The 27,801-nt window shown below is 45.0% G+C and overlaps 1 protein-coding gene across 1 annotated transcript; it reads left to right on the top strand.

Annotated features, from left to right (window-relative positions):
- The first annotated feature begins 13,333 nt into the window (after positions 1 to 13,333).
- Positions 13,334 to 17,010, top strand: LOC143509279 (uncharacterized). Its single transcript, XM_076997841.1, has 2 exons — positions 13,334 to 16,570; positions 16,906 to 17,010. Exon 1 carries the CDS (start codon positions 13,390 to 13,392, stop codon positions 16,228 to 16,230), a length of 2,841 nt encoding a protein of 946 aa, XP_076853956.1. The 5' UTR covers positions 13,334 to 13,389; the 3' UTR covers positions 16,231 to 16,570; positions 16,906 to 17,010.
- Positions 17,011 to 27,801: the final 10,791 nt, after the last annotated feature.

Below are 27,801 nucleotides of genomic sequence, written 5' to 3' on the forward strand. Positions count from 1 at the left end.
CTTGCTGATGGGCCTTTGACAACGCTGTACTGAGGCTGCAGGTTATCTGTTGTAAGTGCAGTACTGCAGAACGGCTTACAAACAAGAGTTCTTGTTAAACTAGGGGTTAGGGTTTGCAATTTATCCAAGCTTAGTCTACAGAAGAGGGAAAGTTATCTCTTTCTCTCTCTCTCTCTCTCTCTCTCTCTCTCTATATATATATATATATATATATATATATATATATATATATATATATATATATATATATATATATATATATATATATATATATATTAGGGATGCAAATTATCGATTAATTCATTAATCGTTAGTTGACTGATCTTATCGATCGACTTTCGATTAATCGATAAGCGGGGTTTTTCACCTGAATTTCAGTGTTTCAATAGGGCTTTTAAAAATATCAGCTAAATATACTGCTCAAAAAAATTAAGGGAACACTAAAATAACACATCCTAGATCTCAATTAATAAAAATCTTTGAAATCAGTTGAAAATCTCTCATTTCTACCTGTTGTCTGTTCCATTTGCACAAGAGCAGTTGAAATTGATTCACAATCAGTGTTGCTTCCTATCTGAACACGAAGTGTGGATGACTTGGAGTTACATTGTGTTGTTTAAGTGTTCCCTTTATTTTTTTGAGCAGTGTAGTTAAAACACTTTGTTCAAAAAGTATATATTATATTATGATAATTATATTGTATTATATTATATATTGCTCAAGTAATTATGCATGAGGAAATGTTTATGGTATAACAAAATACATTCTTTCATTTTAAAAAAGGAATAAATTAAGGACTGGCTCAGTTCAATTTGAAACATTAGACATTAAAAAAAATGTTTTAAAAAAAGAAGAAATTAAATAGAGAGCCTAAACAGAATATTATTGAGCCCATGTTTGGACAATGTTTCTAGCTTTGTAGTGAACACATGCTGTAACGCGACCGGAGAGTGCCCAAGTTTCCACAACATCATTGAGCTTGTCAGTTAAACTGTCAGCGGTGTGTCTATCCGACATGTTCGTCGTAATCAGCACTGCAGATTTTAGCTGCCAGTTCTCGTCAGTGTAGTGGCACGTCACAGTAATGTAACTTTCTGTTGTTAGAGCCGTCCAACAATCTGTTGTAAGGGCTACAGTAGTAGCAGTAGATAGCTTTGTTTTTAGCTCACTGGTATTTTTTTGTAGCGAGCTTCGAAAACGCTCGCCTTCCCAGTGTAGCTGTGATTTTAGGTTGACCAGGTGCACTGGTGATATGCAGGACAGCTGCATGCATGATGTTCAAATGATAATTGAGTGAGCTAGTGGAACTGTTGTACTTCAATACCGCATTACACACAGAACATTTGACTTCTTTGCCTAAATTAACAATGTTGAAATTGTAGCGACTACTACTCCTCGCAGCGAATTCCCTAACAGACAGGCACTTGGCCCTTTAAGTGACACTGGGAGAGCGGCGCCTGCGCGCGCCAGGGGAGGGGAAGAGAACAGTGCTATTGTTTGAGTTGCGTGGAAAATAAAGTTTCCCTCCTTGGGATTTTCTGGATTACGCAGTTTCTGCCTCGTTTCCCGAACACGCTTCAAAATGGTCCCACACCGCACGTCTTTTCGCCCGCTTCATTTTGTTTTCCACTCTGTTCTTTCGCGACACGTGTTCACCTCTCGTTCTTACGCTCTGTTCAAGTTAATACAGGAGCGCTCTCTAATGATTAATCATGATTAATACATTTTGATCGAGTAACGTCTTAATCGACAATTAATCGAAAGTCGATTAATCATTTGCATCCCTAATATATATATATCTCCTATATATAATCCTATACATAAATATTGCTAAAAATAAAGCTAGTGATATATATACACAGTGTATGATTACTGTATATATTCTCTCTCCTGCCATCAATAAAACAGGGCAAAGGTACAGAAGCACTTAAGCATGACCCTCATAGCCATGCGACCGTTTCTTCCCCTAGGCCTTGAGACTCCTCAAATACTGGAGGCTGACCTGTCACACACACACACGCACACACACACACACACACACACACACACACACACACACACACACACACACACACACACACACACACACACATGCATGCACAAACACAAACAAACACACATGCATGCACTCATGCATGCCCACACACATAAACAGGCATACACACACACGTATGCACACAAACTTACTCACGCACAAAAAAACTTTTTATGCACATATTACCAGGGTCTGCTGCTAGAATAACATGTGTTGATTCTGACATTGTGTTTATATGTATGGATATGTCATAAGCGTATATGATGTCATAAGTGTGTATGATGTCATATTGTGTTCTGTATACTAGTCTGTGTTGCACTGTATGCTTTGTGGCTGTGTTTGGTTTTTTTGCTGGGTTCTTTTGTGTTCATCAAGAGATATTTCACCAGCCCTGGAGAAGTGCTATTTCCTTTCACTGTATGCTTCGATCTGAATGACAAAAACACTCAGGACGTTTTCCCTACAATGTTGTATTTAAATGCTGAGTTAGGAAGGAATATGAGAAGTTGGAAAAATACCAAGGACAGAAATTAAGAAAATGTGAAAGTTTACCACTAATGTTGCCCCAGTGGTGATAAGAGACTGTGAGTTGGGACTGTGCCCCCTAAACTGGAGGAGTTACTCTAACACAGTGATTATGATCATTATGATTATCATTTCAGACCTACGTTTGTTTAATTGTGTTTCTTTAGCCCGACCTACAAGAATCCAACCCAGTGTGCATGGATAAGGTTGACAGGTTCTGTCCTGGGTTAACCAGAGACTCTATAGCAGACAGGGAGTCAGTGGCTGAATCAGTTGTGTGTGTTCAAGGCTTCACGGAGGGCTTAGATAAGCGCTTATCTTGACATGTATATTGTGATAAAGCTGAGATTAAGTTGAGATTAAGCTGTCTGCTAACACCTCCATCAGACTGAATCCAGTCGTTTTTTTACCCTCCTGGGGATTCTTTTACCTTTTGTATCTCTGTACCTGTTCTCTGCTCCTCCTCTTCTCTCTCTCTCTCTCTTTGTTATTCTGTCCATCCTCATTATGCTTGTCCATGAGTGAGCAAGAGAGAGACAGAGGGAGAGAGAGAGAGAGAGAGAGAGAGAAAGAGAGAGAGAGAGAGGCCATGAGCAAGGGAGAAGGGGAGAAAGAGAAAGAGAGAGGGAGGGAGAGAGAGAGAGGGAGAGGGAGAGAGAGAGAGAGAGAGAGAGAGAGACAGAGAGACAGAGAGAGCATGACTGAGATCAAGCCAGCATGTCTCAGAGGACAAACAGTAAAAAGTAGATCCTCTTTGGCCACTGATGGACAAGCCCCCATGTCCCTCTTGGCATGAATCACAGTGTCAGAGTGTCACACAGTCCTTTCCTGTCTCATGACTCAGAAACTCAAAATAAGCACAAAAACCACCTAACCTCAGCACACACTGGCCTTGGCCACAGTGTACTTTAGCCTCACATCCTTTTACCCAAACTGGACACCACTCTCCCTAATCAAGTCCCTATTCCAGTATGTGTCCAGTATGTGTCCAGTATGTGTGTGCCATTCTAAATGATACACTTGAAAAATGCAAAGGGAGCTGGATCCCCAGGGCAGGGTGTGTTTGTGCTGACGGGTTCGGTTTGCTTTTCATCTACAACAGATGAGACGCTTGACCCCAACAAACCCAGTGGAGATGGACTCAGTCAAGCTTTAAAAAAGAGAGAGAACAGACAGACAGAGAAAGAGAGAAAGACAGACGAGAGAGAGAGAGAGAGAGAGAGAGAGAGAGAGAGAGAGAGAGAGAGAGAGAGAGAGAGAGAGAGAGAGAGAGAGAGAGGAGGTAGTGATGGTGAACAGAGCAACGTCTGTTGGTTAGAAAAAAAATTCATATCTTTTCTCTTTAAGGTCACTGAAAGATATTTCTGGATTGGATTGTTCCAAGAATTCATAACTGATTCAGAATTCAGAACTGTTTCACAATGTTCACAAATGTTCTCACTTTCTCTGAATTGCATCAGTGTTTCTTTTGAAGTTAATGGAAAACGTGCTTTGTGTTGTGGTGGATGAGGATGTCTGTGTTATGCAGCCAGTACCACTTCCAGTTCAGACCCCTTCTTGATCTGCAGTGGGAGGGCCCGGACCTCCTGTCTCATTAAGGCCTGTCACACGCTGCGAGGGGCATTTGAGAACAGCCACTCAAACCGTCGTCTGACCCTCCGTGTCCCCTAACAGGCCATAACATGCGTTCCCAGTGGACCTCCTCTCTTCACCTCCCAGCTTAAGAGGGCGCCAGTTGGTGAGTGGCCTTTTCTGCAGTCCGACTGAAGCTTGTTCGTGGTAATTAAAAAGGGCTCACTGCCTGGGACTGCAGTCCTGCTCGCCTCAGCCGAGGACTGCAACACTGAAATTAACCTTTCAACGCTGTAATCACCAGAGAGACCAGAGGCAAAGGGGGTGTGTGTGGGGGGGGGGGGGGGTCCACTTTATCCCCTTCCTGCGTTTGCCTATCATAGTACAATAATAGTGTAGTGTAATAATAGTGTAATGAAATGTTTCTGATCATAACTTTGCATTTCATAGCATGCAGTGCAATAATAGTGTAGTGTATAGCAGGCATACAAATCAAATGTACTGGCCCATATACATTGTTCTTAATCACACATAATCTAGTGTGTATGTCAGACCCAGACTGGTAGAGTATGTCAGACCCAGATTATTGGATCATGTCAGACCCAGATTGGTGGAGTATGTCAGACCCAGATTGGTGGAGTATGTCAGACCCAGAATGGTAGAGTATGTCAGACCCAGATTAATGGAGCATCAGACCCAGAATGGTGGAGTATATCAGTCCCAGACTGGTAGAGTATGTCAGACCAAGATTAATGGAGCATGTCAGACCCAGATTAATGGAGCATGTCAGACCCAGATTGGTGGAGTATGTCAGACCCAGAATGGTAGAGTATGTCAGACCCAGATTAATGGAGCATCAGACCCAGAATGGTGGAGTATATCAGTCCCAGACTGGTAGAGTATGTCAGACCAAGATTAATGGAGCATGTCAGACCCAGATTAATGGAGCATGTCAGACCCAGATTGGTGGAGTATGCCAGACCCAGATTGGTGGAGTATGTCAGACCCAGAATGGTAGAGTATGTCAGACCCAGATTAATGGAGCATCAGACCCAGAATGGTGGAATATGTCAGTCCCAGACTGGTAGAGTATGTCAGACCCAGATTAATGGAGCATGTCAGACCCAGATTGGTGGAGTATGCCAGACCCAGATTGGTAGAGTATGTCAGACCCAGATTAATGGAGCGTCAGACACTGAATGGTAGAGCGTGTCAAACCCAGAATGGTAGAGTATGTCAGACCCGGAATGGTAGAGTATGTCAGAGACAGCTTCACTCTGTTGGATGATCAGATAAAGCCGTGCAAATGTAGCATCATTTTAATGATGATCATTAGATTCTGTAATCTTTCGCTTTACTTGGAGTACTGCACAGAAGGTGTGGTGCTCAGTCAGTACAGCATGACAGCCACACCCCCTGCTGACAATAGCCACGCCCCCTGTTGACAACTGCCATGCCCCCTTCTGCCGATAGCCATGCCTATTGCTGACCCTGTCACGCCCCCTACTGGCCAGTCCATCTGACCATGCTGACCAGGACTACAGTTTATTACTCCCAGTTCCAGCTAATGAGACTGTAAGATGACTGAAGTCCACACTCAAGTGAACGAGTCCACACTCAAGTGAACGAGTCCACACTCAAGTGAACGAGTCCACACTCAAGTGAACGAGTCCACACTCAAGTGAACGAGTCCACACTCAGGTGAACGAGTCCACACTCAAGTGAACGAGTCCACACTCAGGTGAACGAGTCCACACTCAGGTGAACGAGTCCACACTCAGGTGAACGAGTCCACACTCAAGTGAACGAGTCCACACTCAAGTGAACGAGTCCACACTCAGGTGAACGAGTCCACACTCAGGTGAACGAGTCCACACTCAAGTGAACGAGTCCACACTCAGGTGAACGAGTCCACACTCAGGTGAACGAGACTGTAACAGGGCTGAAATCCTTGGAAAAATGACAAGAGTGCTTTCAAAGACAAACAAGACACTTTGGGGACTCTGGAGATCAGAGGAGAACAGAGGAGAGGAGAGGAGAAAATAGGAGAGGAGAGGAGAGGAGAGGAGAGGTGAAGTATTCTGAGGTTTTGCTCTGTGACCTCTGAGTCATGGGAATCCAACCTGACCTCACTGAACCCTAACCCTAATCCTAACCCTTATCCCACCCATCTGAAAGTAAATATAGTTCTGCTGTATATTCTCTGCAACAATGAAATTGATGTCAGGTCTTCTGGGCCCCCTAAAAACAACTCTGTGAAAAAGTCTGATGGAATTTTTCATGTTAAGAAATGAAGCCGTCAGCACACTGTGCTGGTCTTCAGGATCAAAGGAAAAAAAAATCAAAGACAAGACTAAAAGAAGGAATAGACAGGCCAGTTAATTCAACATTAAGAATAAATTAAACTCTGAAATTTAATTAAATATAACAAATCTCAAACTTGCCATTCCACATGTAAAATGTGCCTTCAAACACCACCAAGGATTGGACATGATCAATATTTCATTTTCAATTGCTTGAGGCTCATCAGACATGAGGTGTCCAGTACCTGCATATCAAAAGGAAAGGAAAGCGTCAGATGACCAACTACTTTACAGAAACACTAAATTCACAAACGGAAGCATCGTCATTGGGACATGTAGGACAGGGGCCCATCAGTGTTTAATATGGACAAACATGAGACTAGGGGCCCATCAGTGTTAAATATGGATAAACATGAGACTAGGGGCCCATCATTGTTTAATATGGATAAACATGAGACTAGGAGCCCATCAGTGTTTAATATGGATAAACATGAGACTAGGGGCCCATCATTGTTTAATATGGATAAACATGAGACTAGGAGCCCATCAGTGTTAAATATGGACAAACATGAGACTAGGGGCCCATCAGTGTTTAATATGGATAAACATGAGACTAGGAGCCCATCAGTGTTAAATATGGACAAACATGAGACTAGGGGCCCATCAGTGTTTAATATGGATAAACATGAGACTAGGGGCCCGTCAGTGTTAAATATGGACAAACATGAGACTAGGGGCCCATCAGTGTTTAATATGGACAAACATGAGACTAGGGGCCCATCAGTGTTTAATATGGACAAACATGAGACTAGGGGCCCATCAGTGTTAAATATGGACAAACATGAGACTAGGGGCCCATCAGTGTTTAATATGGATAAACATGAGTCTAGGAGCCCATCAGTGTTAAATATGGATAAACATGAGACTAGGGGCCCGTCAGTGTTTAATATGGATAAACATGATACTAGGGGCCCGTCAGTGTTTAATATGGATAAACATGAGACTAGGGGCCCATCAGTGTTTAATATGGATAAACATAAGACTAGGGGCCCATCAGTGTTTAATATGGATAAACATGAGACTAGGGGCCCGTCAGTGTTTAATATGGATAAACATGAGACTAGGGGCCCGTCAGTGTTTAATATGGATAAACATGAGACTAGGGGCCCGTCAGTGTTTAATATGGATAAACATGAGACTAGGGGCCCGTCAGTGTTTATTATGGATAAACATGAGACTAGGGGCCCATCAGTGTTAAATATGGATAAACATGAGACTAGGGGCCCATCAGTGTTTAATATGGATAAACATGAGACTAGGGGCCCTATACTGTCATAGCCAAACAATCAGAAATTGTTCACTTAACATTATTACCCCTTCGTTTGCAAATCCTTTGAGGTGCGTAAAGACGAGTGCCAGTTTGAGCAGAAGTGTTATTTTATAAACTACACAGGGAAGGTAAATTTATTTGGATAACACTTTTCATACACCGTAGCAATTCAAAGTGCTTAAACAGGTGCATTAACACTGCAGAGATAAAACAGTAACAAAGTGTCTTAACATAATTCCCAAACCTTCATTATTCCTGCCACGCTGTCAGCGTCACATTAAAATGCGTCCCCTCCCTCTCCGGTTCTGAAGGATACATGCCACTGGTCTGGTTTCCATTAGCTATGGATCAGCTGCACTGCGATGGACCCAGTGCCTTTAACCGCTTTATAACTAGTGCCGAAGTAAACACATATTAATCAAAGAGTTTTGCTCTGGAGTTTGGGATTTGCTGTAGTCATTAATCCCATAGAAGCTTTGCAAAAATTACACTTTTTAAGAATTGTGCTGCGCTAGAAGTGGTAAGTTGTAGGAGCAAGTGAACTCCAGAATAATACGAGTACTGACTTTTAAACTCACTGGGTTTAGAGCCCTTATCGAAGCAGGTTACAGTCACTGTTTAAAGCTCAAGTCCAAACAACATCTGTACTCACTTCATCAGTTTGAAGTACAAATAATAAAAACTCTTCCTAGCTTAAAATTTTTATTTAGATTACATCATCCCACACCCTTTATTACCTTGTGTTATCATGCATTATTATAGCATTATGACTATTATATAGTCATCACATTATCCTTGTGTTTATATAATGTCATAACATTATCCTTGTGTTTATATGTCATAACGGATAATATGTCATAATGGAGCTAACATTATAAACTAACCTAACCAAGCCCTAACCTAACATTTGCCTTTTTCTTAAACTTTGCTCATTTAGACACTTTTTGTATGTTTTGCTGTTGTGTTTAACAGTGTATCAAAAGCTACAACAGGTCAGTAACAAATAGTTCTCTAAGGGAAGCTAGTGCCAGATTCACCCTCAGTGTGTGGCAGTAAAGTGGGACTCCAGTGTACAATAATCAAATGAGGTGGGGCTCCAGTGTAGAAGTAGCATGGGGCGGAGATCCAGTATTTGACAGTCCTGTGGGGCGGAGCTCCAGTGTGTGACAGACCTGTGGGGTGGAGCTCCAGTGTGTGACAGTACTGTGGGGCGGAGCTCCAGTGTGTGACAGTCCTGTGGGGCGGAGCTCCATTGTGTGACAGTACTGTGGGACGGAGCTGCAGTGTGTGACATTCCTGTGGGGCGGAGCTCCAGTGTGTGACAGTACTGTGGGCGGAGCTTCAGCGTGTGACATTACGGTTGGGCAGAGCTTCAGTGTGTGACATATTTGGTTAATTCCTATTCAAACCTGTACAAATCTGGCATGGAAGGACTAAACCTTAACTGTAAAGCTCACCTTACCCTTAACCAGACCCTCCAGAAAGTCGTGATGTTGCGATTTGCAACTTTGTAAATAATATCACAAGCTTTTATTTAAATGCTTTATTTATCGCTTTTATTTTGACATCGTTAAATCCGGAAGTAGTGGTCCGTCAGGCGCACAACTAGACAGAGCGCGAAAATATGTCAGAGAGTCGCGAGCGAAAGAGAAGAGAAGAGAATAAAAGAGTTAACCATTCTACAACTGGTCAAGGGTGCACACGGTAAAACGATGTTCTTTTGTTTGGTACTAAAGTTTCTTGTACGACATTTACTAACTGGTGGTGTAAAATGCTGATTTGTACACAGATTGTATACCGTTGTATATCGTATAAGCTACGTAGCCTGTGCTAGGTTGTTTATGTATTAGCACACGCAATACACAATGCTAGTTCTTTACTATGAGATATTCTGTCATTATTCACGACAAGAGTGAATTCAATTGTTTGTTAACATTAACAGAATCCTTATATATAGCTATTGTATTGAACAATATACATGAAAATGTGTAAATTCTGTCTGTCAAAACGGATTCATTGATGTTTTACTTTGATTTCAGTTTTCACGGTGTACTTTGAAGAATATAAGATGATGAGTAATAAACCAACTTCATTGACATCAGTATGAAGCGTGGACTCAATGATTGACCAGGAAGTAGTTACAGTGAAAACGTGGCCTACTTTCCATCTTAACGAGGTGCATCGACGTCCACTATACCTGACTTCAGAGTGCAACACTGTTTCACCGCCTACAGCCTGTGGACTTCAAGACTCAGAGTGCAGCACTACCAATCACCCGCAGTCTGTGGACCTCAAGATTCAAGTGAGCAGTACTTCTTCATTGAATGCAGTGGACTTCAGCTCCAAAGTGGAGCCTTACTGCCTTAAGGTCAGATCCTACCGTTTGAACATTGCATCTTCAGATAATTGATGGACAGCCCCACGATTCCTTAAAGAGACACAATTTTAAAGTGGTTTCTTAGTGGTTTAAAGAAAAAAAAAAAAATAAGGTTGTTCCTTATGCTTTAATGTTTGTGCATGTTTGTGTTATTCCCTTCTGATAATATAACGGTTAAACATAGTTAAAAATGTCATTGCACAGTGAATCACAAATTCAGAACGAGCTGATTACGCAGTCTGAGTATAACAGGGTAGAGCCCACACAGTTAGCCGCTGGGCCTATGTCTAACCAGCAGGGTGCAGCAGCGGAAAAAGAGGAGATAAGGAAATCCTCACGTGAGAGACGTTTGACACCAAAGATGCTAGAGTTGACAGAGCAGCAAACAGCTCAAAAAGAGAAGAAGTTCTACTCAGCATACGAGAATTGGAAGGCCCATGTTAGAAATGTCCGTGCTAGTCTAAAATATGAATGCTCTGACTGTGACCTATGTGAGATGATGGAATCTCTTGAAAGGCTCGAGGCTATAGCCAAGGTGGAATATGACAACTTGCGAGAAAAATCAACTCCGTCTCAGGAAGTGAAACGAAAGATTGATGCCTGCTCTGCGGTGACAGGAGATTTAATACAACTGATGAGAGTACGTCTATCTGAGGTAGGAGAAGATTTTGATGCTGAAGTCGAAGGGCCAAGGCTGCATTTGTTACTGGACAAAGACTATGCCAAATCCATATATGGATCTACAGCTTCCAAACCATCGGTGGCAAGCAGTTATAAACCTGCTTCAGAGACACCGAGCATAGCAGCCAAGAGAGCTGAGATGGCTGCTGAGTTAGCCGCAAAAAAGGTTGAATTTGAAAGGGAGAACCTCATCAGTGCACAGCGTCAAGAATTAAAACGACTTGAACAACAAAGGGATCTTGAGGTTATGGAAGCTAAGCTTAAAGTATACATTGAAGAGGGGTCGAAAGAAAGTGGCCAAAGATGCAGCACTGCATGCAGCAGTCTCAAGGATTCTCATCCCTCAGGTTCCCACAATGGAGACCGAAGAGCTCCAGAAAATGAAAGATCACTACTGCAAGCTCTGAGTGATTCAGCCATGCTCACTAGACTCCCAATTCCAGAACCTGGTATATTCTCTGGCGACCCGTTAAAGTTTATACAGTGGAGCGCTAGCTTTAAGGCTCTAATAGATCAACGCTGCCACAATCCTGCCGAGAAGCTGTTCTACTTGCAAAAATATGTTGCTGGGGAGGCAAGGTCAGTTCTGGAAGGGATCTTCTACAGAACAGATAAAGAGGCTTATCAGCAAGCATGGGAAAAGTTGAATGTCAGATATGGCCACTCCTTTGTAGTACAACGTGCGTACAGAGAGAAGCTCAATGGTTGGCCAAAGATAGGAGCAAAGGAGTATGTAAAGCTGAGAGAATTCGGTGATTTTCTACAGGCATGTGACAGCGCTATGCCGCATGTGAAAGGTCTGCAGGTGCTTAACGACTGTGAAGAAAATCAGAAGATGCTACTCAAGCTCCCAGAGTGGGTAACTTCAAGGTGGAACCGCCATGTTACAGAGCAGCTGGACCAGGCAAAAGACTACCCCAATTTTAAAGAGTTTGCTTCCTTTATTGCAAAGGAGGCACGTATTGCATGCAACCCAGTCTCTTCCCTGTATGCTCTGAGGCCCACTGAAGAAAAGCTGACAAGAGAAATAAAGCGTACAAAGGCAAACACCTTTGCCACCAATGTGCAGACCTCAGACACTCCTAGCACCACAACCAAATCACACAGTAGTGATGAAGCCAAGCCAAAGGACTTCAATAAACCCAGAAAAGAGAACTCAACAGCACAGAGCTCAAGCTCAGTGAAATGTGTGTACTGTGATGAAAATCATTCCATACATAAATGCCAAAAGCTAATGGCAATTTCTGCGGAGGAAAAACAAAGGTTTGTGAGAGACAATAGCCTGTGCTTTTCATGCCTGAGGAAAGGACATAACTCAAGAGACTGTCAAAAGAAAGCCACATGTGGCAAGTGTAAAAAGAGCCATCCCACTCCATTACACGAAGATCGTCAGCGTGGGGAGAACCCACCTATGCAAAGAACCCAGAGCACAGAAGAAAGTACTTCTGCACTGTCTTGCAATGTGAATGGAGGTGAGAACGGCAGCACATCTATGATAGTCCCAGTATGGATTTCAAGCGCCACAAGTCCCGAGACCTTGGCTTATGCCTTACTGGATACTCAGAGTAGTAAAACATTTGTCGACCAAGAGGTGTGTGAACGGCTGCAAGTAGCAGGAGAGCCTGTGAAACTCAAGCTTTCTACCATGATGGGAAAAGATTCAATCATAGAAAGCCTGAGAGTTAGTGGGCTTAGAGTCAGAGGATATTCATCAGAGACCACCATCAGTTTACCTCCTGTCTATTCTAGAGATTTCATTCCACTCGAACGAGCACACATTCCCACCTGTGAAACTGCCAACAAGTGGAATCATCTTGCAGTCATAGCTAATGAAATGCCCCCACTGATGGATTGTGGGGTAGGATTGTTGATCGGCTACGACTGCTCCAGAGCACTAGCACCACGTCATGTTATCACAGGAGGTGACAGTGAGCCTTATGCCATCAAGACAGACCTAGGCTGGAGCATCATTGGGAGTGTGCCCCAGAGTGTAAATTCCAAGGATGTGACAGGGCTGTGCAGTCGCATATCCGTCAAAGAGTTGCCTCCTGTGACACCAGCTGCTGTGATTCGAGCACTCGAGTCTGACTTTGCAGACACAAACCCAGGAGATAAGAGTATATCTCAGGAAGATATCCAGTTTCTCCAGATCCTAGAAGGAAGAATCCAGCAGAATGAATGTAATCACCTAGAAATGCCGCTGCCCTTCAAAACACGTCCATGTCTCCCAGAAAACAAGAAGCTTGCTTTAGTCAGACTGAAGCACCTAAAACGTAAGTTTGACAGAGACCTCAAGTTCAAGAACGACTATGTGAACTTCATGGAAGGTGTCTTAAATGATGGTGAAGCAGAGGAGGCTCAAAACGAACCCGAGCCAGGCAATGTGTGGTATATACCACATCAGGGGGTCTATCACCCCAGAAAGCCAGAAAAGATCAGAGTTGTTTTTGATTGCTCCGCAAAGTATGAAGGCACTGCTCTGAACGATCATCTTCTCACAGGACCCGACCTTACCAACAAACTGAATGGAGTGCTATGTCGTTTTCGCAAGCACTCAGTTGCTGTGATGTGCGATGTAGAAAAGATGTTTCACAGATTCCACGTAAGCAAGGAGGACCGAGATTATCTGCGGTTCTTGTGGTGGGAAGGTGGAGCCACAGAGTCTGAGCCAAAAGAGTATCGCATGAAGGTCCACCTCTTTGGAGCAGCGTCATCTCCAGGATGTGCCAATTATGGCATGAAGTATCTCGCCAATCAAAATGAGGAAAGATACCCTTTAGCTGCAGACTTCATAAGAAAAAACTTCTATGTAGACGATGGTATTGTAAGCCTTGACTCCGTGGATACAGCTATCCAGCTGGTGGAAGAAGCCCGAGCTGTGTGCAGTAAAGGGCCACTACGTCTCCACAAATTTATCTCCAACAGTCGAGTGGTTCTGGAATCAATCTGTGAGACTGAAAGAGCCATAGGAGTGAAGGATGTAGCTCTCAGCCACAATGAGCTGCCAGTCCAAGCAGTACTGGGAGTACAATGGAATGTAGCAAGGGATACATTTTCCTTTAAGGTCTTACTAAATGAGAAACCAACAACACGGCGTGGGATTCTCTCAACCGTAGCCTCTGTGTACGACCCGTTGGGGTTCCTGGCCCCATTTCTCCTGTCAGGAAAGCAAGTGCTCCAGGAGATGTGCCAGAAGGGTGTTGGATGGGATGATCCACTTCCTGATGAGTTGAGGCCAAGGTGGGAGAGTTGGGTCAGTGACCTTAAGAATCTGAAAAATATTCAAATCCCAAGATGTTACACTCCTGAGAACTTCGGAAAGATTCTGAGAACTGAACTGCACCACTTCTCGGATGCTAGCAGTCGAGGTTACGGTCAGTGTACTTACATCAGACTTGTGAGCGAAGACAACGTACATTGCGCCCTGATAATGGGTAAGGCAAGGGTTGCACCCACAAAAGTAGTCACAATACCAAGGCTGGAATTAACTGCTGCAGTGATCTCTGCTGCTGTTAGCAGCATGCTGAAAGAAGAGTTGGAGCTCAGGATTGATGAGGAACATTTTTGGACAGACTCACGAGTAGTCCTGGGTTATGTCAGTAACGAAGCTCGACGATTCCACGTCTTCGTGGCAAACAGAGTCCAGAGAATACGTGAAACAACTGACCCACAACAATGGCATTATGTCGACACAAATGAAAACCCTGCCGATCATGCCTCAAGAGGCCTCCGAGTATCAGAGCTGATCAACTCAAATTGGTTCCAGGGACCTAAGTTCCTATGGGAAAAAGAGCTTAAAATTGAGCAAGAAATGTCAGAGTTGGTGGTGGGAGATCCTGAGGTCAAGGCAGTACAGGTGCTGATCTCGCTGGCTGAAAGACAGGACAGTTTTCTTAGGCGACTATCGCGATTCTCAAAATGGACCACTGTAGTGAATGTAGTGGCACGCATTCACCGACTGGCTATAAAATGTAAGAAGACAGGCACTCTAACTGTAGAAGAGAGAAGGAGAGCTTCACTTACCCTCATCAAGCTTGTGCAGCAGGAAGTATTCAAAGAGGAGCTACTCATACTGAAGCAAGAATCTGGAAAGCTCTCCCGAAATCACCCACTCTACCAGCTTGACCCAGAGCTTCATGATGGCATACTTCGAGTAGGAGGACGATTAAGGAAAGCATCTTCGCCATTTGATGTAAGACATCCAATAATTCTGCCGACTGATGGTGAAGTGACACGCCTCATCCTCAGATACTGCCATGAGAAGACCCAGCATCAAGGAAGAGGGCAAACCCTCAATGAAGTTAGAGCTAATGGATACTGGATCATTGCAGGAAGTAAAGCGGTTGCCAGTTACATAAGGCAGTGTGTTACCTGCAGAAGAGCTCGAAGACCCACAGAACAGCAAAGAATGGCAGATCTTCCAACAGATCGTATTGAACCTACACCGCCATTCTCGTTCTGTGGTATGGATTGTTTTGGTCCTTTTTACTCCAAGCAGGGACGCAGGGAGCAAAAGCGGTATGGTCTGCTCTTTACGTGTTTCTGCTCGAGAGCGGTACACATCGAGTTACTGGAGGACATGACGACGGACGCATTCATCAATGCCTTAAGATGTTTCATAGCCATCCGAGGACCAGTGAGACAATTAAGGTCAGATCATGGATCCAACTTCGTTGGTGCAAAGAATGAGTTGGAAAGAGCTCTGAAAGAATTGGATGAAGAGAGAGTAGCAACATTTCTGGCAGAACAACAGTGTGACTTTTGCATGAATGTTCCAGACGCAAGTCACGCAGGGGGTGTCTGGGAGCGACAGATACGCACAGCAAGGAGTGTATTGAGTTCAGTCTTAGCACAGAGCGCTGGGAGAATAGATGACACCTCTCTCAGGACATTCTTCTACGAAGCCATGTCCATTATAAACAGTCGCCCTCTCACTGTGGATAGCATCAATGATCCCACAAACCTGGAACCACTGACACCAAACCACCTGCTCACAATGAAATCTTCCATCCCTCTACCCCCACCAGGTAGATTTGTCAAAGAGGACTTGTATGCAAGGAAAAGATGGAGGCGGGTGCAGTATTTATCAGAGCAATTTTGGTGCAGATGGAGAAAAGAATATCTAGCAGGGATTACCATCAGGCAGAAATGGCATGCCCCAAGGCGGAATGTACAAGTTGACGATATTGTTATCCTCCAGGAAGATGCTCCTCGTAATGTGTGGAGGCTGGCTAGAGTTCTGGATGTATGCAAGGATGAAGATGGTCTTGTTCGCAGAGCTACCATACAGTTAGGCGAGCGGAAGTTAAGTGACAGAGGTGAACGCCTTAGCAAGCCATCGGTTGTTGAGCGGCCCATTCAAAAGTTAGTTGTTTTAATGGAGAGTAGTAAACTCCCTGTGCCTTGAAGACAGATGATTATAATTTGACATGATGGTGAAATTACCTTGATTTATTTGGCTAAGAGTGTAGCATTCCCAAATATTGGGAATTATTATTTGGGAATTATTTGTGTATGTTTAAGCCATAAACCAAATGGTAATTTGGTGGGAGTGTAAATAATATCACAAGCTTTTATTTAAATGCTTTATTTATCGCTTTTATTTTGACATCGTTAAATCCGGAAGTAGTGGTCCGTCAGGCGCACAACTAGACAGAGCGCGAAAATATGTCAGAGAGTCGCGAGCGAAAGAGAAGAGAAGAGAATAAAAGAGTTAACCATTCTACAACTGGTCAAGGGTGCACACGGTAAAACGATGTTCTTTTGTTTGGTACTAAAGTTTCTTGTACGACATTTACTAACTGGTGGTGTAAAATGCTGATTTGTACACAGATTGTATACCGTTGTATATCGTATAAGCTACGTAGCCTGTGCTAGGTTGTTTATGTATTAGCACACGCAATACACAATGCTAGTTCTTTACTATGAGATATTCTGTCATTATTCACGACAAGAGTGAATTCAATTGTTTGTTAACATTAACAGAATCCTTATATATAGCTATTGTATTGAACAATATACATGAAAATGTGTAAATTCTGTCTGTCAAAACGGATTCATTGATGTTTTACTTTGATTTCAGTTTTCACGGTGTACTTTGAAGAATATAAGATGATGAGTAATAAACCAACTTCATTGACATCAGTATGAAGCGTGGACTCAATGATTGACCAGGAAGTAGTTACAAACTTCAACGCAACTTCAAGCAAACCCCGCGAATTCAGGCCGGTGTTGCAACTTCAGCCAATCATCGCAACTTTCCCGCAAATTTGACCAATCACTGATGTCGTCTTGATGTGACGTCGACAAACTCCCGCCTTACTTCCGTATATATGTTCAAGAGGAGCAGACTGAAAGCAGCATGAGCGACGAAAATAACGGCAAAAAGATAGAGAAAAGCAGTATCCCGGTACACTACATAAAAGCGGGGATAAACTGTTTTTTTCTAGAATTGATTATCTATGGCCCCCTGGATGATATTTAATTACTATTAGAACCGGCCCACAGGCCACAGCCGCCCGATGGTGTTTTGCAAGCACAAACACTACATTCCCCACAATGCAACGGTAGCCCGCGAAGTCACTGCAGCGCACTCAAGCGGCGAGGGTCAGCGCAGCGAAGATGACGTAATCGCACTGGCTCCGCCCGTGCGCGAGGGCGTCGCACGCTGTCGATTCGCAAGGTCGTGCACCTCTCGAATTTTGTAACTGCTCGCACCAGTTAAACTTAATTAAGTAAATATTTATACATATGATTCATTTGAAATTATTCATTCAATGATTGCTTGAAGTGTTGAAGTGTTAAAACCATGGGTTTTATAAGAAGCATAATACCCATAAATAAATAAATCAGGGTTGCCATCGATCTCGATATAATACTTAATTTGTGTCCATTTTACAGGCCGCCCGGTAACAACTTACATTCGCTAACCCCCCCCCCCCCCCCCCCCCCCCCGTCAACAATTAATGTTCGCCACCCCCTCCAGGTTCAAATCTAACTCCAAGCGATCTTGAAAAGTTGGCAACCCTGAATAAATAGGTAAATAGATAATTAAAATGGACTACTAAATAGAGGAAACCATACAACATTTACTCCCTATTGCAATGTACTCACAAAAAAGCAAAAACACACCGCAACTTCCATCGCAATTTTTTTGAAAAACACCCGCAACATCAAACATTTTAGCCCGCAACAATCACAAAAAAGGCCCGCGAAATCCTGGTGGGACTGCTTAACTGTAACGCTAATGCTAACCGTAACTGTAACGCTCACCCTACCCTTAACTGTAACGCTTACGCTAACCTTAACTGTAACGCTCACCCTACCCTTAACTATAACGCTAATGCTAACCTTAACTGTAACGCTCACCTTACCCTTAACTGTAACGCTAATGCTAACCTTAACTGTAACGCTCACCCTACCCTTAACTGTAACGCTAATGCTAACCTTAACTGTAACGCTCACCCTACCCTTAACTGTAACGCTCACCCTACCCTTAACTGTAACGCTAATGCTAACCTTAACTGTAATGGTCACCCTTACCTGGCAAACCAGACCAACTCAGCCTAGGGGGTAGGGCTAGTCGGCTTCTGGCACTGTGCCATGTGTTGCCTCTGGGAGGAGGAGCTGGGCCTCGGGAGCGGCGCTGACATTCTGTATGGAGATTAATGCAAGCTGACAGAAATATTGATCAGGCAGTTCAAACTTCACACTGGGGGCTGCTTTGTTTAAACACACGCGTGCTCCAGGTCAGCTCATGTTCAGGCCTGTTAACAACGGGAAGAATATCACACATTCACTATGACACAAGACATTATCAATTTATGATGACAGAGTCTGCTGAGAAGCACTGCTCAGGGCATTTCCTGTTTCTCACTGAAGCTCCATTTCATTTGATTTTTTCCCCTTTTCTGAAAATGTCAGAAGAGATTTTAACTGTAAAGAGCTCTTAAGTTAAACATGTTCCAGCAGTGCAGAGGATTGGTGGATTATGTGCGACTGTTTGGGGAGTGAACTGATGTAAGGAGAAACTTTGATCATTTCACCATAGCACATGCCAACAACCCACTACACACACACACACACACACACACACACACACACACACACACACACACACACACACACACACACAAAATCTTATGTTTTGAGGATACTCAAATTGCCTCTTTCTCCAAGCCCCTCTCTTGGTCTCTTGGGTATGGCTTCTCTCTCTCTCTCTCTCTCTCTCTCTCTCTCTCTCTCTCTCTCTCTCTCTCTCTCTCTCTCTCTCTCTCTCTCTCTCTATCTCTCTCTCCTTCTTCTTCTCTCTCTCTGTAATAGAGCTCCTGGCAGAGGAGAGAATTCTTCCTATTCTCCCCCTCCTACACAGCCGTGGTCTGACTACAGCACCGCACACACTGCCACAGTGCAATAAACCAAGATGAAAGCCCAGAGTGGAAAGTCAATACACAGCTTTCAATAGGGATTCTTCCCCATCACACCAAAGGAGTGCAGGATCATAAATACCAGGCTTTCTGCAATCATCCTGTGGAGAGGATATTGATCAGAATCCAACTCTAAAAGACTTTAATTGGCTATCACTTATTAGTGAGTAAAAAAGAGAGAGTGAGAATAAGAGAGAGAGAAAGAGAGAGAGAGACAGAGAAAGATTATTGCTATTGCTGCTAGGGTTGTGCTGCTCATTCCTTCACTCCATTCCTTCATTCCTTCAACAGGTTGTTGTTGTTGTTTTTCAGATCATGTGACATCCTCTTCCTGTTTGTTTCCCCCTCAGAGGCCTTAGAGTTGTGTGTCTGGTAGATTCCACCATATGTGGAGTATGTGGTGTGTAGGGTCACAGTGGAGGATGTGTGCCTCAAGAAGTTCCCATAGAAACTGGATAAAAATGACCATTCATGTTAGTTATATCAGTGTATTTGACTGGCCCTCTACCCCTCATCCTGCCTCATCCCTCCATCTCACCCCCCTCATCCTGCCTTATCACTCCATCTCCACTCCCCTCATCCTGCCTCATCACTCCATCTCCACCCCCCTCATCCTGCCTCATCACTCCATCTCCACCCCCCTCATCCTGCCTCATCACCCCATCTCCACCCCCTCATCCTGCCTCATCACTCCATCTCCACCCCCCTCATCCTGCCTCATCACTCCATCTACACCCCTCTCATCCTGCCTCATCACCCCATCTCCACCCCCCTCATCCTGCCTCATCACTCCATCTCCACCCCCTCATCCTGCCTCATCGCTCCATCTACACCCCCCTCATCCTGCCTCATCACCCCATCTACACCCCCCTCATCCTGCCTCATCACTCCATCTCCACTCCCCTCATCCTGCCTCATCACTCCATCTACACCCCCCTCATCCTGCCTCATCACTCCATCTCCACTCCCCTCATCCTGCCTCATCACTCCATCTCCACCCCCCTCATCCTGCCTCATCACTCCATCTCCACCCCTCTCATCCTGCCTCATCACCCCATCTCCACCCCTCTCATCCTGCCTCATCACTCCATCTCCACCCCCCTCATCCTGCCTCATCACCCCATCTCCACCCCCTCATCCTGCCTCATCACTCCATCTCCACCCCCTCATCCTGCCTCATCGCTCCATCTACACCCCCCTCATCCTGCCTCATCACTCTATCTCCACCCCCCTCATCCTGCCTCATCACCCCATCTCCACCCCCTCATCCTGCCTCATCACTTCATCTCCACCCCCTCATCCTGCCTCATCACTCCATCTACACCCCTCTCATCCTGCCTCATCACTCCATCTACACCCCCCTCATCCTGCCTCATCACCCCATCTCCACCCCCCTCATCCTGCCTCATCACTCCATCTCCACCCCCCTCATCCTGCCTCATCACTCCATCTCCACCCCTCTCATCCTGCCTCATCCCTCCATCTCTACCCCCTCATCCTGCCTCATCGCTCCATGTACACCCCCCTCATCCTGCCTCATCACTCCATCTCCACCCCCCTCATCCTGCCTCATCACTTCATCTCCACCCCCCTCATCCTGCCTCATCACCCCATCTCCACCCCCCTCATCCTGCCTCATCGCCCCATCTCCACCCCCCTCATCCTGCCTCATTGCCCCATCTCCACCCCTCTCATCCTGCCTCATCACTCCATCTACACCCCCCTCATCCTGCCTCATCACTCCATCTACACCCCCCTCATCCTGCCTCATCACTCCATCTACACCCCCCTCATCCTGCCTCATCACTCCATCTACACCCCCCTCTTCCTGCCTCATCACTTCATCTCCACCCCCCTCATCCTGCCTCATCACCCCATCTCCACCCCTCTCTTGCCTCATCCCTCCATCTCCACCCCTCTCTTGCTTCATCGCTCCATCTCCTAGCAGGGGAAGGTTGCTGTAGGATATGTAACAACCACAATCACCGTACCTGTGAGTTACAGCTGCTCTGTGAACTTCAATTGCAGTCTGCCTCAGCCTCTCATCGGGCTGAATAGATGTGTCTGATGACAGATAACTGCCACCACCACAGTGTTCTCCTCTAAATTGGGCTCTGAACTCCCTAAGAAAATGTTTAAACGTCTGGTGCTCCTCCCTCTGAGGGACTGGACTTCCTTTTGTGACATCACAATGGAAGGGCTGTGGGCCCATGGGCACCGTGCCATCATCAATATGGAAAACCCCATAAATGCAGCTACTTTTCTCTAGTTACATAGCAATCAATTCTCAACAAAGCAGGGAAGAATGCATTGAGGCCATTAGAAATTACATATTGGTCAAAGCCAAAAAATAAAAGCCATCTTAATGTTTCAGAATATAATATGTATTTTTTCTTTATTCCACTCTTACAACTGAATGATTGCCTGCATAATGCAATTTATTCAGTGGCAGATTTTAAAATGAGAATATTTGAAAACTGCTTTCAGATGGATTTCTGAGAAATGAGGAAGCAGAATTCAAAGATGTCCCAGAAAGATTTTATTTAGACATAAATGGTGTCTGAGATACAGAGAATGCCTTTCAAAATCCCTTTGGTGCCCCGATTACTCAGAGCATCCATTAATCTGAACAGGCTTGAGTCACAGATCTGACTGATAAGGTGTCTGCTGCCTTTTCCTCTGTAAATACAATCTGACAGCCACGTTATTTGGCACTGGCAGTGGCAGCCTGCTGTCAAGCACATTTGTGCCCCACACTGCCCCCACTGCCTGTCCCCTCCCCTCCACACTGCCTGTCCCCTCCCCTCCCCACTGCCTGTCCCCTCCCCTCCACACTGCCTGTCCCCTCCCCACCACACTGCCTGTCCCCTCCCCTCCCCACTGCCTGTCCCCTCCCCTCCCCACTGCCTGTCCCCTCCCCTCCACACTGCCTGTCCCCTCCCCTCCACACTGCCTGTCCCCTCCCCACCACACTGCCTGTCCCCTCCCCTCCACACTGCCTGTCCCCTCCCCTCCCCTCCACACTGCCTGTCTCCTCCCCTCCCCTCCCCACTGCCTGTCCCCTCCCCTCCACACTGCCTGGCCCCTCCCCTCCACACTGCCTGGCCCCTCCCCTCCACACTGCCTGTCCCCTCCCCTCCCCACCACACTGCCTGTCCCCTCCCCACCACACTGCCTGTCCCCTCCCCTCCACACTGCCTGTCTCCTCCCCTCCCCTCCCCTCCACACTGCCTGTCCCCTCCCCTCCCCTCCCCTCCCCTCCACACTGCCTGTATCCTCCCCTCCCCTCCACACTGCCTGTCCCCTCCCCTCCCCACCACACTGCCTGTCCCCTCCCCTCCACACTGCCTGTCTCCTCCCCTCCCCTCCACACTGCCTGTCCCCTCCCCTCCACACTGCCTGTCTCCTCCCCTCCACACTGCCTGTCCCCTCCCCTCCCCACCACACTGCCTGTCCCCTCCCCTCCACACTGCCTGTCCCCTCCCCTCCACACTGCCTGTCTCCTCCCCTCCACACTGCCTGTCCCCTCCCCACCACACTGCCTGTCCCCTCCCCTCCACACTGCCTGTCCCCTCCCCTCCACACCACACTGCCTCTCCTGCCTGTCCCCTCCCCTCCACACTGCCTGTCCCCTCCCCTCCACACTGCCTGTGCCCTCCCCTCCACACTGCCTGTGCCCTCCCCTCCACACTGCCTGTCCCCTCCCCTCCACACTGCCTGTCCCCTCCCCTCCACACTGCCTGTCCCCTCCCCACCAGCACACCATGACTCTTCATTTTTGCACTAAATGATTTCACCATTGACAAAACTCATTACTTCGATTAACTGCCTAACCTGTTGCTCAGATTAGATTGAACAAAGCTGTCAATCAAGATCCTGAACGATATTATGGCAGTCTTAACAAGTCATTACAGTCACAAACAACTATAAAGGCACTAAATCAAAATGCTGACAAACTCTCTAGACTCTCTCTCACTTTCTCTGTCCAGTGCAGGAACTGAAACATAGAAAATGTATGACTGGCGTGTTCAAGTCCCTATCTGGGTGGAGTTTCTGTGTTCTATCTGGGTGGAGTTTCCATGTTTTATCTGGGTGGAGCTTCTATGTTCTAACTATCTGTGTTGTCTGAATTTGTGTGAAGGATTGGTGTCTTCATGCCCAATGGTGGATGGTGCTCTGTCCTGGGTGTTGTCCTCTGTCCCCTCCCTGTGTCTGATTCAGTCCCCCAGGGGGCGCTGGTTTATGGATGAGAGCACACTGTGCGCAGTTGACTGCTGCTTCTCACTGGTGTGTGACTGGATGTAAAAGGTTGTGTCTGTGTTAATTGTAAAGCAACTCTGGGTATTTAGAAAGGCGCTAAATAAATGAAACTTCATTCACTCAGGAGCGTAGCCATGTGCAAATATTGATCAGTGGGTTTAAAACATTAACTTTCCTGACTGCTCAAGCACAGCTTAGGGCAAAACAAACTTGATTTGCAGATTTAACAGAAATTTGTATCTACTAGTGCTGCTTTCACAAGCCAGCATATGCAATCACTTTGACTCTTTTTAAGAAACTGTCCCTTTAAGACACTGTCCCTTTAAGAGACTGTCACTAACTGTTTTTAAAGTGAAGATTTGAGTGCATTCAGTACCATTAGATGTGAGTGCGTTAAATGCCATTAGTTCACCTCTGCTCCTTATGTGCAGTTAATTACAGGACTGTGGGCTTTTTTAGTAGAAATGTAAATGTGTTGTTAGCATATAACATCTTGAAGCTACTGTTAGGGACTACAGCTGCAGAATCCAGAGTCCTCCAGCTACTGTTAGGGACTGAGATTCCAGACAATTAAAAAAAAAAGTTAAATGCAGAGGTTTTCTGCCTCTGAGTTGTGCTGTGACTCAATAACACTTTCAACTCTCACTGGCCTATAGAAGCACAAAGCCACATATCCCCACCCATCGTGTTCTACTGCTGATGGAGCAGCATGTACACGTTTGGCGACTTGCTGAAGGGCCGAAATGAACACGTTTACAATAATGTTCAATCTGCGTTTGTGACATAGTGAAAAGAAATGTTACTCTGAAAGAAAGGTTACTCTGAAAGAAATGTTACTCTGAAAGAAGGGTTACTCTGAAAGACATGTTACTCTGAAAGAAAGGTTACTCTGCACCCTAAAGCACTACTGCTTGTTTCTCTGTTTTCAATTAATTAATTCATTTGTTACAATGTGTTGAATGATTCTATGTGTTACTATGTGTTGTAAGATACTGCCTGTGATATTTTAAGACAATAAAAGTGGTTATGATTCTAATCTCATCTAGATTATTATTATATTACGGTTAAGGTGTCATGTAGGAACAGGGGTTAGGATCAGGGTCTCAAATATAGGGAAAGGCATTGGGGGTTACAGTTAAGGATCAGGGTTAAGGTTAAAGATCAGGGTTAGGGTTCAGGATCAGAAATAAGCAAGCACAGAATGAAGGAGAGCGTAAAATTCCCTCCCCAGCTGTGACTCTTCCTTCACTTTTACAGTGAAACATTTATTCTTATTACCTGGAGTGGCCTCATCCAATCGCACTGTAATCAAAAATCCCCCCAGCACATCTATCAACACAGAGATAAATAAAGTGCCCTGTTCTGTTGGGCCACAGAAGAAAGGAAAAGAGTGAGACAAATAAGGTGATTTGCGCAGGTCCGGCTGGGGCTGCTTGTGTTTTTGTGGATGATGAAAGTAAAGGTGGATTTGGGGAGACAGCAGGGTGGGGGAGGGGGGTGTTTGGGGGCTCCATGTTGGAGAGGGATGTAGTTTGAGGGCCCAGGGAGCAAGTGCAATTTCTCACCAGAGGCCCAAGGCGCGCTCACACCCACTCACACCCACTCACCAAGAACATCAGGGAGCACAGAGACTAATGCAGCTGGTCAGAGTGGAGCACACAGCCAAAAAGAGGAGATCCTGCAGGGACAAGAGAACCAATAGGAATACAGCATGAATACACTACACAACCAATAGGAGTAAAGCATGAATGTGCTACACAACCAATAGTACAGCATGAATGCACTAAACAACCAATAGGAGTAAGTTCTGAATGCGTTACATAATCAATAGGAGCACAGAACCTCACGCAGACAATAGGTACAATAGAGAGCCTATGGGGACAGACGTTGCAGGAAACACACACACACACACACACACACACACACACACCGTGATACCATGCTAGCATGCATTCAAAGATCAGGCCAACTGGTTTAAAACACCGTCTCTACATATATTCGGCTGTTGTGTGCTTTACTGATGAAACACTAATGAAGGTGAAGTTTCAAACATTTTGTCTGCTCGCTTAAAGCTTATTGAAATTCAATGAATGCGCTAGCCCAACATGGTAATCTTACAGGGTCGTTTGTCTCAAACATGCTGGCGGCGTTTGGCTTCACTCTGGTTGTTGGACAGCGTTCTGAAGAAAGATGAAACCACTGAGTCACTTTACAGTCATTACAGAAGTGTGACCTGCTTCCCTTTGTTTACTCCAACACTGACGTTAAATGTGCACGAATATAAGCAGCGACATCTAGATTTATTATGGGTTTATGAATAGTGTAAACAGTATAACTGGCAATACAGTGTTAATTAAATTCTACATAATTTTTTCTTGTGTTCTCACATTGAAACTGTAATACAACGAAAAAGGTTTGTATTCCAGCAAAAAAACAAACAAACAAACAAAAAAAAACACATACAATTTGACAGCCACAGATGAAACAGTAAGACCACTAAACCATGAGACAGTAAGACCACTAAACCATGAGACAGTAAGACCACTAAACCATGAGACAGTAAGACCACTAAACCATGAGACAGTTGGACCACTAAACCATGAGACAGTAAGACCACTAAACCATGAGACAGTAAGACCACTAAACCATGAGACAGTTGGACCACTAAACCATGAGACAGTAAGACCACTAAACCATGAGACAGTAAGACCACTAAACCATGAGACAGTAGGACCACTAAACCATGAGACAGTAAGACCACTAAACCATGAGACAGTAAGACCACTAAACCATGAGACAGTTGGACCACTAAACCATGAGACAGTTGGACCACTAAACCATGAGACAGTTGGACCACTAAACCATGAGACAGTAAGACCACTAAACCATAAGACAGTAAGACCACTAAACCATGAGACAGTTGGACCACTAAACCATGAGACAGTAGAACCACTAAACCATGAGACAGTAAGACCACTAAACCATGAGACAGTTGGACCACTAAACCATGAGACAGTAGAACCACTAAACCATGAGACAGTAGAACCACTAAACCATGAGACAGTAAGACCACTAAACCATGAGACAGTAAGACCACTAAACCATGAGACAGTAAGACCACTAAACCATGAGACAGTTGGACCACTAAACCATGAGACAGTAAGACCACTAAACCATGAGACAGTAAGACCACTAAACCATGAGACAGTTGGACCACTAAACCATGAGACAGTAAGACCACTAAACCATGAGACAGTAAGACCACTAAACCATGAGACAGTAGGACCACTAAACCATGAGACAGTAAGACCACTAAACCATGAGACAGTAAGACCACTAAACCATGAGACAGTAAAACCACTAAACCATGAGACAGTTGGACCACTAAACCATGAGACAGTTGGATCACTAAACCATGAGACAGTAAGACCACTAAACCATAAGACAGTAAGACCACTAAACCATGAGACAGTTGGACCACTAAACCATGAGACAGTAGAACCACTAAACCATGAGACAGTAAGACCACTAAACCATGAGACAGTTGGACCACTAAACCATGAGACAGTTGGACCACTAAACCATGAGACAGTAGAACCACTAAACCATGAGACAGTAGGACCACTAAACCATGAGACAGTAAGACCACTAAACCATGAGACAGTAAGACCACTAAACCATGAGACAGTAGAACCACTAAACCACGAGACAGTAAGATCACTAAACCATGAGACAGTAAGACCACTAAACCATGAGACAGTAGAACCACTAAACCATAAGACAGTAAGACCACTAAACCATGAGACAGTTGGACCACTAAACCATGAGACAGTAAGACCACTAAACCATAAGACAGTAAGACCACTAAACCATGAGACAGTAAGACCACTAAACCATGAGACAGTAGGACCACTAAACCATGAGACAGTAAGACCACTAAACCATGAGACAGTAGCCACGAAGGAATGATGACGAAATGTTCCAACCTGGTATCTGCCATTAGGATGTATCCACCCACCATTCAATATGTGAGTTACACCTCAAAATCACTAGATGTGATGACAGAGCTGAGCACAGGTGTAGACAGGTGATGGCAGACCAGGTACAGTGCCCTGTGCTAAATAGTGCAGAGAGATGGGGGAGGGGTCTCATAATAGAAGAGAGATGGGGGAAGGGTCTCATAATAGAAGAGAGATGGGGGAGGGGTCTCATAATAGAAGAGAGATGGGGGAGGGGTCTCATAATAGAAGAGAGATGGGGGAGGGGTCTCATAATACAAGAGAGATGGGGGA

This window comes from Brachyhypopomus gauderio, chromosome 3, assembly GCF_052324685.1.
Source record: "Brachyhypopomus gauderio isolate BG-103 chromosome 3, BGAUD_0.2, whole genome shotgun sequence".
Classification (NCBI taxonomy): domain Eukaryota; kingdom Metazoa; phylum Chordata; class Actinopteri; order Gymnotiformes; family Hypopomidae; genus Brachyhypopomus; species Brachyhypopomus gauderio.